The sequence below is a fragment of the Lutra lutra genome, chromosome 3 (genome assembly GCF_902655055.1).
Source record: "Lutra lutra chromosome 3, mLutLut1.2, whole genome shotgun sequence".
Classification (NCBI taxonomy): domain Eukaryota; kingdom Metazoa; phylum Chordata; class Mammalia; order Carnivora; family Mustelidae; genus Lutra; species Lutra lutra.
In genome coordinates, this window is record NC_062280.1 from 147,947,253 (window position 1) to 147,962,782 (window position 15,530).

Here is a 15,530-nt window from a genome sequence, read left to right on the forward strand (position 1 = left end):
CCCTCTCCTGCTCCCCCTGCTTGTGTGCATGCTCCTTCTCTCTGACAAATAAATAAATAAATCTTTTTTTTTTTTTTTAATGTGAAAGTGAGTGAGAGAAGGTGTGCTGGGGAGGTAGTAGAGATGAGGAGATTGGAATACAAATAACCATAGCATAAGGCAAACTGTAGTGTGCTCTGAAGAAGATTCCAAGTGTAAGGGGTTTCAAAGGAGCACATTAATCTATCTCAGGTGTTGCTAGCTGGAAAGGGGGATGATAGAGTGTGTGGGAAGGGCATCGCTTGAGATGATATTTTAGCTGAGTAAATAGGCATGCCCATAATTTTGATATGATATAGTAAGTGGCATGATAGTGGTTCACATAATTTTCAGAAATAATGTTGGGAAAGTTGGCTACATTGTGAAGTGCCTTGAATGCTGAGTTGAATTGTCTCTGCTTAGTAGACAGGAAGAAATCAAAGAAGAAAACTTATCAGAAAGCTGTTTTAGGCAGACTAAGCAGGGCAATACTTGTAAGCAGAGACTTGGAAGATTCATCAGGTGATTTTTACAGGAAGGAAGGTGAAAAATCACGAGCCCTTGAATGATAGAAATGAAAAGAGCAGATTATAACAGGAGACCCTTAAAATCAGCGGGAATGGGCAGGTAGAGAATATGATGAATTGAAAATGGCTTCTCCCCCAAAGTCTGTGTCAAAGCTTGGCATGTAGTAAGTGCCTGTGAAATGTTACGTAAGTTGCGGGATGTCAGAGTTTCCCACTGGGAACCAAGGACATGTGGTGGTGCCATTTATAGAAGCCAGGGGGAAGAACTGATTGGGGTGCAAAGATAATTTCGTTTTAAATATTTGGAGTTTAAAGTACCGAAGAAATACTCATTCTTACTCCATAACCTTACAAAGCTATAGTCTTTAAGTTCTATCCATTCTTGTTCCTTGTCACTTTGTACATATGACCTAAAAAAACAAACTGGGTGGCTCAGTCAGTTAAGAGTCTGCCTTCGACTCAAGTCATGATCCCTGGGTCCTGGGATTGAGCCCCGCATCGCCTCCCTGCTTAGCAAGATGTTTGTTTCTCCTTCTGTCTCTCTCCCTACCCAGGGCACTCTCGCTGTCTCTAATAAAAAATAAAATCTTTTAAAAAAACTGAAACTGTTATACTAGAAAAGGCATTTATAAGTATGTTTCCCATTGTAATAAAGGCAATTATAAAGTTAAAATATGAATTACTTTTTTGTTGTGGCACAGGTGGGAACAAGAGCCCAGTCAGAGAGAATTCGGACATATAATTTCACCCAGGATAGAGTAACTGACCACAGAATAGCATACGAAGTTCGTGATATTAAGGTAATATAACTTAATATGTTTTATGTACCTTTGCTTTTCAAAGAATGTGTACTCATATTCTAGAGAGTTCTATCTAAAATATTATCAAGTAACTTAAAATCATGAAGCCAGTTTAAGGTCAATCCCCAAATAGGCAAACATTCATATTAGTTTGTTGGTCAGAAATGGGGTCTTAGTGTCAGTTTGAAACAGGTCTCTTTGAACTCCAAATTCTTTGCTGTGCAATCACAGTGTATTAAGGTATATTCAGTATACTATATACACTGTATCAGATTCCTATTGCTGTGTTACAAATTACCACAAACTTTTTGGCTTAAAGTAATATTTCTTATCTTATGGTTAGCAGGCAGAGCAGAGTTCTCTGCCCTTGGGCCCTAAAGATCACTAGCAGGTTGCTTGCTAAGTGGCCCCTCCATACGCTTTCTCTCACTTTGAACCTCTTGCAGGAATGGCTCAAGCCTTTTTAAGGGCTCACCTGTTTAGGTCAGGCCCACCCTGGTAATATGTTGAATGACTCAACATCAACTGATTAATATCACTGGAGTGATATTCCATCATATTCACAGCTTCTGCCTCCATGTAAGGGAGGGAATTCTGCAAGGTGTGTACATCAGGGGGCATCTTAAAGTTCTGCCTAGCACGATGAATTGTTCATGAGTTTCAGGAGTTATAATTATGCTGTGGGAAAAGACCCTGTTAACATGGTTTGAACATTAACCTAACTAAATCCCATTTAGCCAGACCATTGGCATTAATACATTAATGATGAAGTACAGGAAAATTCCCCTTTTGTTTCCCCTGAAGGGGAAAATAAACTGGTTCTCATAAACAACTATGTACAAAAGGCAAGAGGTAGAAGGTTCTGATTTTTTTTTTTCCTTGATGTCATGTGATACCTAGGGCTTCTTTCAGTTGATTCTGTCCCATTCTGTACTCAAAAGTAAAGTCCTAATTTTATAAGGGCAATGTCTGTGTTTTTTTTTGTTTTTTGTTTTTTTTAAAGATTTTTTATTTATTTATTTGACAGAGAGAGATCACAAGCAGGCAGAGAGGCAGGCAGAGAGAGAGGAGGAAGCAGGCTCCCTGCCGAGCAGAGAGCCCGATGCGGGGCTCGATCCCAGGACCCTGAGATCATGACCTGAGCCAAAGGCAGAGGCTTAACCCACTGAGCCACCCAGGCGCCCCAATGTCTGTGTTTTTAAAATGTTTAGAAATTTCTGTGTATCTTACGCCACCTCCTCTGTCTTCTTAGCAATTTTAGACTGTCTCAAATAGGAAAATAATAGCCTTGTCAAAAAGGAGAAAATATTTGTTAACTTCCCTTTCCTCAGGAAACACACAGTAATAACCAAACATGTTTGGCCATATTGTTCAGATTACACCATATTCTTTCAGTTGTTTTTCTGGTAGTGGTGATGGTTTTCCCTGAGACGACTGCATTCTTATGACCAGTATTATTTTTTAGACTAGCCCTTAGGTCCTGAGTTAATATTCAGTCTTGAAACAGTGGCAGGTTAGGTGGCTTTTATAGTTATAAAATATCTGACTTTGGCCTGCATGCTAACATATTATTACTAACTAAACTAACATGCCAGATTTAGAAATAATTAGGGAAATTATATTTGTGTGTTCTCATAATGACTAAGCAGCCCATTGGAAGGGGAAAAAAAATCTCATATTAGTGAAATGGAAAAGTTTGGTAATATCATAAAAAAAAAGTAGTAAAACATTAAAATCTGTATGAAGGACAATAAAGAGACTTGTTGGAGTGAATAACTTTGGAACAGAATAGTTATAGATGAGGCAGGAAAAGGGATAAGGGCCTTAACCTCAGAGGCAACAGCCACAGGTCAGAGTGGAAGGAGTGGAGAGGGAAGAAAGTGGATGTCTGTGGGACTCCGCTCAGCTCAGCTGAGGTCTGAGAGCCTGAGGTCTCCCTACTCCATTTACATAGTTCTTGGTGAAGCTGCTCTGCTCTTACAGGATCATGATCCTGACTCAAGACAATAATTGGTTTGTTTGGGGAGGAAATCTGAAAGAGCCCCCACCAATGAGTTAGTTCCTTCCAAGCATTTTTAAACTGGAGACAAAGAGGGCCATTCTCGGCTGAAACTGAAATATGTAAAATGGATAAGAGGTTAGAAGCCACATTTCCAAGCCGTGAGGAGAAGGCAGTGTTCAGTAAGAGATGAAGCTGATATTGAAAGGATCAAAAATAGAACTGGATGGAAAGAATCTTGTTGATAACAGTCCTCACATTCATTTATTCCTGTGGCCAGCTTCATTCCCAGGGCGGTGGCAGTAGTCTTTCCATTTCTATCCTTGGGTTCTATGAGATCACCTCATATTCTTAGTGTGGGTTCTTGTGTAGGTAATTTTATTTTTATTTTTACCCTGTAATCTATTGTTTTATGTTTCTATTCTGTTTCTTAAAGTCTTTGTGCAGATTCCATAGCATCAGCCTATCTCCTGCCTTGTATCCCTCCCTGAACTGAAAATCTCCCCTTGCCCTTTATGCTTGCACATTGTCTCTGTGCCTCACTTCATCCTCATTCTTTTGACTGAAATGCTCTGCTTGTCTCTATTTGGAGAGAAAAAAAAACTATTCCGTTTTTAAGATCTAATGCAAACTTGTTCTTCCTTCCTAAACTCTTCCCTGATGCTACCTTCTTAAAATTAACCTTACAGCCCTCACTTGCTTTTTTTTTTTTTTTTTTTTAAGATTTTGTAATTTATTTGACAGAGAGAGAGATCACAAGTAGGCAGAGAGGCAGGCAGAGAGAGAGGGGGAAACAGGCTCCCCGCTGAGCAGAGAGCCCCATGTGGGGCTCCATCCCAGGACCCTGAGATCATGACCCGAGCTGAAGGCAGAGGCTTAACCCACTGAGCCACCCAGGCTTCCACTTGCTTCTTTTTTAATTTCTTGTGCTGGTTGTGGTGCCTAGCTCTGTCACTAGATTATGAGCTTCCCCAAGTCCTTCATCTTTGGTCTTTGTATCTCTGGCACTCTGATTATTCCAATCAAACTCTAAATGTGGTTTGATTGTCAGTTAAGAGTGATAATCGTTTTAACATAATTTCCAAATAGTGAAATCACCTTGGCAACACCATGATAATTTGAGCTCTGGGCATGCTGATTTTATAAGCAATTCCCCATATTATGCTCAAAATGGTATAAATTTTAATTTTAAAACTTCATCATAGGGCTTTTTCTTTACTTTTAAAGTTTAGTTGAGGTTTTAATATATGCTGGTGTTTCGTAGGATACAAAGATAGTAAGGCATCTTTTCCCCTACAGTTGAACTTGAAAGATGAATATAACGTAAAATTCAACTGTAAGGGGGCACCTCAGTGGGTTAGCCCGTTAAGTGTCTACCTTCTGCTCAGGTCATGATCCCAGGGTTTTGGGATTGAGCCCCGAGTCGGGCTTCTTGCTCAGCGGGGAGTGTGCTTCTCCCTCTCCCTCTGCTGCTCCCCCTGCTTCTGTGCTCTCTCTTGCTCTCTCTCTGGCAAATGAATAAATAAAATCTTTTAAAAAATAGAATAAAATTCAACCTTAAGACTGTTCAAAGAAAGACCAAATATATGTTTAGTTCACACGAGGGCGCCTGGGTGTCGCAGTCGGTTGTGCTCCTGGCTCTTGGTTTTGGTTTGGATCAGGATCCTAGGGTCCTGGGATGGAGCCTTGCATCAGGCTCCACAGTGAGCACAGAGTCTGCTCAAGACTCTTTCTCCCTCTCACTCTGCCCCTCCTCCTTGCTTTCTCTCTAAAATAAATAAAATCTTTTTTTTTTTTTTTTTTAAGATTTTATTTATTTGGGCGCCTGGGTGGCTCAGTTGGTTAGGCGACTGCCTTCAGCTCAGGTCATGATCCTGGAGTCCCGGGATCGAGTCCCATATCAGGCTCCCAGCTCCACGGGGAGTCTGCTTCTCCCTCTGACCTTCTCCTCGCTCATGTTCTCTCTCACTGTCTCTCTCTCAAATAAATAAATAAAATATTAAAAAAAAAGATTTTATTTATTTATTTGACAGAGATCACAAGTAGGCAGAGAGGCAGAGAGAGAGAGGGAAGCAGGCTCCCAGCTGAGCAGAGAGCCCGATGCGGGGCTCAATCCCAGGACCCTGGAATCATGACCTGAGCTGAAGGCAGAAGCTTAACCCATTGAGCCACCCAGGTGCCCCAGTAAATAAAATCTTTAAAAAAAAAAAAAAAAAAAGTTCATGCCTACATCAAAATTTTAAATGTTCTGTGTTCCAGATGCTGACATGGAAATATTTCCATTAAGCCAATGTCTAGATTTTGAACATTTCTAAAATATGAGACTGTGCTAATTCACTGTTCCCAACAACTGTTACTCAGAACTTCTGTCACACAGGAAAGGTACTCAAAGTTATCTTAGTGACTTGTAGAGATGAACTGTAGGGAAGACTACAGGGAAGTCTAACAACACTTTTCACCCAGTGGGCTTATTTGGGGTAAACATAGAGCATTTATTTTTCTGAACTTTCTATTCAGAAAATTTCAAGTATATATGTTTAAAGACTGGTTCAGTATACACCCTACACGTAGATGCAGCCGTTGTTAACATTTGCCTTCTCTTCCTCTTCCATCTCCTGTGCTGTTGGTGAACCATTTGGGAGCAAGGTACACACTCAAAATGCTTGTCCCCTAAATATTTTGGCATATATCTTTTTTTGGTCACACAGGGCTTCTAGATTTTAAAACTGCCATATTTCCAATTTAAGAAGAAACACAACTAGTATAACCCACTTAGAGATTAAATAAAATCTAAATTTGAAGGTTGGGATGAGAAATGTAAACAGGAATGGTCCCAGGAATGGCGAGCAGAGATTAGCAGGGTTCAGGTGTGCGGGTTCAAGTGGCAGCAAGGTGCCTGGGGCTTTGAGTGAGGCATTTCAGGTTTTTTTGCCCTTGGGAAATAATGTTTGAATGACAAGGGTGGAATTTTCAGGACAAGAGTGAAAAAGCCTTATCTTTTCTAGGGAACAAAAGGAGAAGGGATTCAGCAAACATATCATCCCAAAGATGGTTTGAGATCCTAGAACCCTGTTGTCAGGAACATCAAGCAAAGGAATTTTAAAGAGAGATTCAGATCTCCTTTGTTTTGTTGTCTCCAGAGTTGTTGAAAAAATCCAATTCCCAGAAGATTGATTTTTAAACAAAATGATAATGTAAACAAAGAAAGAGTAGAATTCTATTTACTCTTTTGGATTCACTTTTTATGAGAAGCCAGTATCACTGGGTATCCTCCCAAGTTAGCAAAGTTGCCCATTATGTCACAGAGCCATTTTAGTGATCTGTTGTTGCTATTAAATAGTGACTGTGGGGCACCGGGGTGGCTCAGGGGGTTAAGCCTCTGCCTTCGGCTCAGGTCATGATCTCAGGGTCCTGGGATCGAGCCCCACATCGGGGTCTCTGTTCGGCAGGGAGCCTGCTTCTCCCTTTCTCTCCCTGCCTGCCTCTGCCTACTTGTGATCTCTCTGTCAGATAAATAAATAAAATGCTAAAAAAAAAAAAGTGACTGCAAAGAAACAAAGTAAATACACATTTAATTCTTTGTTTTGTTTCTCCTTTATTTTCTAGTAATCAGGTTTTTATAATAACTCTTTTACCAGGAATTTTTATGTGGGGAGAAGTGTCTGGATCAGCTAATTCAGAGACTCCTTCATTCAGCAGATGAAGAAGCCATTATTGAATTTTTGGACAAAAACCTTAAATCAGCAAAATAAGTGCAGATTTATTATTTTTTATTATATAAAGGAAATGGACCTATATCAAGAAGCAGCTGTTTATAAAGTACAGCTAAAATTACACAGGACGTACAAATATATTTTTTAATGAATAAGTCACATTTCTTGACTGAAGAGCTTATAAAGTACAGTCCAACTCTTCAAGCAGAAAATAAGGATGCACTGTTGAAAAGAGAAATGAAATTTTGAAAATTATGTGATACAGGCTTATAAACTTTGTAAACCCGTATTTCAAGAAAAGTATTGTAAATCATATTAAAATTAGGCTTTTAACTACTACTTTTAAACAAACAAACAAATACAAAAATTGTGAAGAATGGGAGTCACTAACAGCATCTCCAGGATATAGATTGTAGAGCTCTTGGAGAGTGGAACTAATTCTGTACTGTATAAACTACAAGCCAATATTTAAAGTGAACTCTCTGCTTGGCTTTTCTTTCTTGTTTTTCTTTGGCTTAACTTCGGAGCATCTACAGATGGAGTATAACGTGAGTAATTCCCTATGCCTGGTTCTGTGCGGTGATGTCCATAGAGCCCAGTCCTGACCTCACAGAGCTTTCAGTTGAGTGACAGAGCCAAAATAGAAGCCACCAACTCTAATACCAAGTGATGTGACGTATTTAGTACTTGTTCTCTGGAAGTTTCTTGAGTCAAAAAGAAAGGGGTAATTATTTTGGACATTCTTCAGAAGAAAATTATGTGCCCAGGAAAGATTAGCTAAAATGGAATTCTAAGGCCAGTGGAATTAGGAGGTAAACATTGAAGTCATAGTTTTTTCCCCCAATTCTTACTTTGAGAGCACCCGGAAGAAGTTTTTAAAATAATTTTTAAGAAACAGTGCAGGGACACCTGGGTGGCTCAGTTGGTTGGGCATTTGCCTTCGGCTCGGGTCATGATCCCAGCGTCCTGGGATCAAGTCCCACATCGGGCTCCTTGCTTGGCGGGGAGCCTGCTTCTCCCTCTGCCTCTGCCTGCCATTCTGTCTGTCTGTGCTCCCTCTCTCTCTGACAAATAAATAAAATCTTAAAAAAAAAAAAAAAGAAAGAAAGAAAGAAACAGTGCAATGAACTGCTGGGTATTTACCCAGAGGATACAAAAATACAGATTCAAAAGGGTACATGCCCTCCAGTGTTTATAGTAACATTATCAACAATAGCCAAACTATGGAAAGAGTTCAAAGAATTGATAAAGAAGATGTGGTAATAACTACGATGGAATATCACTCATCCATCAGAAAGGATGAAATCCTGCCATTAGCAAGGACGTAGATGGAGCTAGAGTGTGTTATGCTAAGCGAAGTAAATCAGAGAAAGATAAATACCATGTGATCTCACTCACATGTGGAATTTAAGAAACAAAACAGATGAACATATGGGAGCAGGGGATAAGGAGTGGGAAGAGAGAGGGAAACAAACCATAAGAGTCTCTTAACAAAAGAGAACATTCTGAGGGTTCATGGAGGGAGGTGGGTGAGGGATGCACATTAAGGAGGGCACTTCCTGATGAGCACTGGGTGCTGAATGTAAGTGATGAATCACTGAATTCTTCTCCCGAAACCAGTATCACATGGTGTGTTAACTAACTAGAATTTAAATAAAAATTTGAAAAAGCAAAAGCAAAAAAAAGGAAATAGAGCCAAAAAAAAACCCAAAAGAACGAAGGAAATTGTTCAATGAACAGTATACACTCTAGAGTTCTACTATTACTGTTTTGCTAAGTTGTATTTTTTTGCTCTCTGTGTATACACACACATACCTGTGGTGGTTATTGGACCATGTAAAAGTTAGTTGCAGACCTTATAACACCACACCAAAACATTTCAGCATATCCTAAGAAAAAGGACATTCTCCTACAAAATCATAACTCTCATTATTATACTTAATTGTATAATAATAAATACTAATTATATAATATGATCTATCACATATTAAAATTTCTTCAGTTATCCCCAAAATGTCTTTTTAGCGTTTTTGCTTGTTAGTTTTGTACAATCCAGGATCCAGTCAAGATTCACAGATTGTATCTGGTTGTATGTCTTTAGTGTTTGGATTAATCCCTCAACCTTTTTTCCACATGATGTTGACATTTTGAAGAGTCCAACAAAGTTGTTTTATAGAATGACCTACATTCACATTTGTCTGACTGCTTCCTCAAGGTATTGGTAACTTTTATTCATCCATTCAATGTACTGTAAAGTAATATTAAATATTTGGCAAGACTCCTTCCTGGGTAATGTGAAACACATAGTGTATCGTATCAGGAAGTTCCACTATTAGTAATGCTGAGTTTGGAAACTGTCAAATCACTCCATTAAAATGGTACATGTTCTTTATAATAATTAGTAGGTAATCTGTGGGGTAATACTTTGGCATTATATCAACATTTGATTCCTCATAGTGCTAGGCAGCTTCTCAGATGACCCCAGTGATCTCATTCTTGGCATTCATGCACCTGTGTAATCTGCTCCCCTTGAACAGGAGCTGGATTAGTTGACTATCTTCTAATACAATGTGATAGAAGGAGTAGGACTCTCACTTCGATTTTAGGTTATAAAAAGACTTGCCTCTGGCTCTGCCTCTCTTTCTGGCCACTCACACCATTGCTGGGTGGACTGGGGAGACCCCCAGACCCTGAGACATCCATCCAACCTGTCTCCGAGTTGTCAGAGGAGGCTCTTGGTCTCATCACAAGAGCAAATTCAAGGACAGACCAGACACAACAGTTGAGCAGTGCAGCAAGTAAGAAAGTTTATTAAAATGAGTACACTCTCAAGATGTGAGAGCAGGTGAGCTCAGAGGAAGCTGGTGGAATATTTATTACTTGGGGAGGGGATTTGGGTGGTGGTGGGGCTGGTTCATGCCTTTCTCCCTTACTTGGTCAGGGTTTCTGGCCTTTGTCTTGGGCCTGTCTGGTTTGATCCAGCTTCTTGTGGCTTTGTTTTGGAAAGCTACCAGGTTTCTAATTTCCCCCCGGCCCCCGCATCCCCTCCACCCCCACCAAGGCTAGCCTTGCCTCCCACTTTGCTGGCCTGCAGGCATCTTGTTAAAACTTAACTTCCTACTCTTAACAACACTGGTGGAAGCTAGATGATGTGAGCAGCTCTGTGGAACAGCCCACATTGTGTGACTAAACTGGAACCCTTGTTCTGACAGTTCTCAACTAAGATCAGTCAACTAGCACAGGTGTGAGCTTGCAAGCAGATCATTCAACCCTAGTGGTGGCTTGACACGATGGCGGTTCTGGTCAACAGCTTAACTGTAATTGTACAAGAGAGCCCTTGAGCCAGAGGCGCATCACTAGCTGCTCTGGATACCTGACTCTAAGAAATTGAGTAAATTAATTATTTTTGCTGCAAATTTGAGGGTAATTTGTTACACCAAATTGTATGTAATGAATGTACCCAGTGCCCTTTCATCTTATTGATTTAACATCAATTAATGACTCTTGCTTTGCCCAAATCAGCTTGAGTTTAAAAAATGGTGATGTTCTTGTTCTTTCTATGTTAATAGGTGACATTATTTAAAGAAAGCTTTCCTTTGTTTTCCCTCTCACTTTCTCTAAGTGGAGAGATAATTTAATCCTGTTTGGATCAATATCATTATTATTTCCCCAGGGGTAAGCATTGCCCTCTAAAGTAATCGATGTCTCTGGAGAATTTGATTTAATTTGAAAGAACATTCAATTAAATAGGGAGTTTTAGGGTAAACATTAGAAACTGATTTTTATTGTCAGGTGGTTTACGTCACAAACATCCTGGGGCACCTGGCTGGCTTAGTCAGAAGAACATGAGACTCTTGATCTAGGGGTCATGAGTTTCAGCCTCACATTGGGCATAGAGATGACTTTAAAAAAATTAAGTTAAAAAAAATTATAAGAGAAACATTTATCCAAGGAAATATAAATTAAAACATTGCATGAATCAAGGCAAAATGAAGATAGTCTAATTTGCTATATGATGTCAAATGTGAAATCACATGTCATTTTTTAAAATTTTCAGAAAAAAAATCACTACTCTAAGCCTCAAAAAATGTCTGCAAAAAAAAAATTCATTAATTTAAGAAAGTGAAAAGTTGTAAGAGGGAAAGCAAGAGAAAGAGGCATTAATTCGTTCTGTTCATTCGATAGTATTAATATTCTGCACACGGCAAGGAAGAGCAGACAAAAGGAAAAGCGCTTCCTCAGCCAAAGGGAGGCTACGCCTTTCCGGAAGGAAGTTCATACTTTCGTATCACCACCAAGGTCTTTACCCTTCCCTCGTTCTCCAGCTCTGGCTTTTCCTTAAAGCACACACTGTTTTGGAGGAAAAAAAAAAAAATCAAAACAAAAGTTGGAACTTAGGAACCCAGAAAAATCTTGGGTGGTGTTCTTTCTCAAACCTCTGTATATGTACAGGTCACTTGGGGATCTTACCATAATGCAGATTTTAATTCAGAAGATCTGGGGCCTGTTGTTCTGTATTTCCACAATTCATTTCATTTCCACAAGCTCCCAGGTGATGGTGGTTACTTCTGACTCACAAACAACACTTGGAGTAGCAAAGATCTAGGATACCTATTATTCAATTGTTACACATATTTTATGTGTACTTTCAATTATTACACATATTATTTTTGTTCAATGAGTTTCAGTTAAACTTGTAATCCTACTTGATTCAGGTAGACCAATTTATCTCCCAAACTAGGAAGATAAAGTTGACATTTTTAAATATTTTTTGTAATTTTTTAAAGATTTTATTTATTTATTTATTTGACAGTGATCACAAGTAGGCAGAGGGCGGGGGCGGGGGGGGGGCGGGGGAAGGCGGTGCAGAGCAGGCTCCCTGCCAAGCAGAGAGCTGATGCTGGGCTCAATCCCAGGATCCTGGGATCATGACCCGTGCTGAAGGCAGAGGCTTTAACCCACTGAGCCACCCAGGCGTCCCTGAAGTTGACATCTTTTAACTGTTAGTAGAAAAATGTTAGGAATCAACTTATGAGCCAGTGATAAATCAGGGTTCCTGTAAAAAATTTGAAAAGCCAAAGTTCATTGCCTCATGTGCACAGCACCTTTAGAATATCAAAGAATAACAAACTTTATTTAGAAAACAAACTTGGAGATATTTTTAATTAAGTTTTAGTCAAGGGATTAAGATCAACAAACTACTACAGTCAAAAAACTAAAACTATCTTTAAAATCATCTGACTTTTGTGTCAGGGGTCCATAGTGATTAGGAGGCTGTTAAGGGGGCTGCTTCTCAGATTCTGGTAGTGTCTTATTTCTTAACCCGAGTGGTGTTACACAGGTGTATTCATTTTGTGATCATTCATTACATTTATGGGGTGCCTGGGCAACTCAGTCAGCTGGGTGTCTGCTTTCAGCTCATGTTTTGATCCGGGGGTCCTGGGATCAAGCCCCATATCGGGCTCCCTGCTCAGCTCAAATAAGTAAATCTTTTTAAAAAAATTCATTGCATTTACAATTTTTATTTGTTCCCCTTTTCTGTATGTGTGCTGTACTTCAAATTTTTAAATAATAAATTTAAAATTGTTTCAGTTTAAAACAGATATGAAACAAGTTGTTTGCTACTAAATAATGTGGAACACAAGTCATGTCCAAGGCTGCTCACTCACTAAGCCCTCTCTAATTGAACAGGAGTGGACCCATCAAAAGCTCTTCCAGGAGCCAATGACTAATGGCAGTGCAAGTTATTTTGGATATAGAAATAAAAGAGTGAACAGTTTGTAGACTCTATTTAAAAATGAGAGTGAAAAACAATACAGATGGGGCCCAGGATGACAAACTAGTGACCCCTGAGTGCACACAGGACCTGAATTAGAGGTTGTGGAGACAAAGGGACCAAACGCTCACGAGGTGGGAGGTGGCACAGTGGAGACTTAACTTATAAATAGCACAAAGCCTAAATTCTGGGGAGCTGAGTGAGTGCTGTGCTTGCATGGGCTTCTTTATGAAACCAAGTGAGTAAAAGTTGCCATAAAGAACAAACAAGTGAAATACTATATACATTACAGTGGTTGGGACGAAGGGGTTCCCGAAAGCCGAGTACTCAAGATGCATGGAAACCAGTCTGCAGAAACAGAACTTCAGGAATCAGTAACACACACACACACACACAGGTCAATCAGGAGCGACATTCAGAGGGGAAGATTAGAGGGGTTGCCCCAGGAAGGAGGATGTCTGATCTGTAAGAATGTCGAAGTCACCCCGAAATGGAATTGGTGGCAGTACCAGTGAGATGCCTCAGCCTCCTCAGAAGAAAAGGGCCAGAGTAGATCCTGCTGTTGGAAACACTGATGAACAGAGTTGAAGTTAAAAGATTTCTGAAGAACTAAAACCATGGATTGTTGGGACACCTGGGTGGCACCGTAAGTTAAACATCTGCCGCCTGCTCAAGTCATGATCTCTGGGTCCTGGGATCAAGCCCTGCATCGGGCTCCATGCTCAACAGCAAGTCTGTTTCTCCCTCTCCTCCTCTGATCTCTCTTGCTCTCACTCTCTCAAATAAATAAATAAAAATCTTAAAAATAAAAAAAATTTAATTAAAAAAATTAAATCCATGGATTGTTAATGACTGAGGCATAATTACCAGGCAAAAACAGTTCTGTCTTCCTGTGAAGAAGAATATGGATTCCATTGTAAAGGATTATGCAAATTCTAAGAAATCTTGAGGAAACACAGAAAATAAGGATTATGCTGTTAATGAAGTTGTGGCAGGAATTTTAAAAACTGGAATATAATGTTGGGGGCTCGGCTACTCTACAAATTTGAAAGACCCCAGTATGTCAGTTCCTCAAAGATTGCCCTGAGTCACTTCACCTTTATCCCACATACATGGAGTGCCACATCAACTGAACTGGAACAGTGTTGACTTATTCGCCTCAAGATAAAAAGATTCTTACTTAATGACGGAATGATCTTCACAATTTCCTGGCAAAGAATTCTGCAACTTTATTTAGTGCCACCAATTATGAAGTGCCTTCTCCTCAGAGAGGGTATAATTTATAGTAAATTAAATGCAACTCCATACACCATGTAATCACCAGCCCAAGCAAAAAGAGGACATTTGCATCACCCCTGAAATTTCCCTTGTGTTCCTTTCCAGTTGACCCAGCAATCTGCCAAAATCCCTCCTCCAACAGTGGCAGCCTCTAATAAAATTTTTTTCTTCTGACATGATTTATATTCACCATAACTTATTTTCACTATTTTGGAACTTCACATACACTGTGTACTCCTGTATATCTGGCTTCTTTAGATCAATATAAAAGTTTTGAATCCTCACATTATGGCATATATCAAAGGTGGTATCTTTTTACTTCCAAGTAGTATTACACTGTATGAATATACCACAATTTTTTTCATTCTCCTATTGATGCCCATGGGGATTATTTCTAGTTTTTGGCTGTTACAGATAAAGGTACTATGAACATTCTTGCATAAGTCTTTTGTAGACATATGTTTTAATTTCCCTTGGGCAGAGGTGCCTGGATGGCTCAGTCATTAAGCATCTGCCTTCAGCTCAGGTCATGATTCCGGGGGTCCTGGGCTCAAGCCCTGCACGTGCTCCCTGCTCTGCGGGAAGCCTGCTTCTCCCTCTCTCACTCCCCATGCTTGTGTTGCCTCTCTCGTTGTCTCTCTCTGTCAAAAAAAAAAAAAAAAAAATGGATAAAATCTTAAGAAAAAAAAATTTCCCTTGGGCAAATAAATGCTTAGAGAAATTACTGCTTAACATCCAAAGAAACTACCAGTTCTCTAAAATGAGTATACCAAATTATATTCCTATTATTAGTATATGAAGGTTCCAAAGGCTACCTATCATCACCAACATTTAGCACTTTTGACGTTTTTTAATTTAGCCATTCTCGTGGGTATGCAGGGTTTTCTCATGAATTTAATTTGCATTCATTTGAGGATGAATGACATGGAGCAGCTTCCTCATGTTTTTATTGACTATTGGGTTTATGTATCACAATCTTTTTAAAGTCTTATTTAAGTAATCTCCACACCTACTGTGACACTTGAACTCACAACTCCCAAGATTAAGAGTCACATGCCCTTCTGACTGAGCCAGCAAGGTGCCCTTACAAATAAAAATTATATATATATATATGTATATGTATATATGTGTGTGTGTGTGTGTGTGTGTGTGTATATATATATATATATATATATCAGACTATGGCTTTTTAATTTTTTCACTGCCTTCTGATAGACAAAAGCTTGTAATTTTGTTGAAGTTCATTTTATCATTTTTTTTTTATGATTAGTGTTTTTGTGTATGTGTCCTAAAATGTCTGCCTACTTCGGAATCAGAGACAGCCTTCTATATTTTCTTTTAGAGGTGTCAGAGTTTTCATGTCTCTGTTTAATATTAAGATCCATTTAAAATTTTATGTGTGTGGTATGAGCTAAGGAC

General features: G+C 39.3%; 1 protein-coding gene across 8 annotated transcripts in view; it reads left to right on the plus strand.

Moving 5' to 3' along the window:
• Nucleotides 1-14,492, plus strand: part of MTRF1 (mitochondrial translation release factor 1) — a 55,759-nt gene extending 41,267 nt beyond the window's left edge. For 5 of the 8 annotated variants that reach the window (XM_047720052.1, XM_047720055.1, XM_047720053.1 and 2 more), the window contains exons 9-10: nt 1,247-1,345; nt 13,126-14,492. In XM_047720052.1, the coding sequence (XP_047576008.1) occupies nt 1,247-1,345; nt 13,126-13,302 (276 nt within the window). In that variant the 3' untranslated portion in view covers nt 13,303-14,492. Of the gene's footprint in view, nt 1-1,246; nt 1,346-6,982; nt 7,531-13,125 lie in introns of those variants that run through there. The other 3 variants (XM_047720058.1, XM_047720054.1, XM_047720051.1) reach the window with 2 other exon arrangements.
• Nucleotides 14,493-15,530: the final 1,038 nt, after the last annotated feature.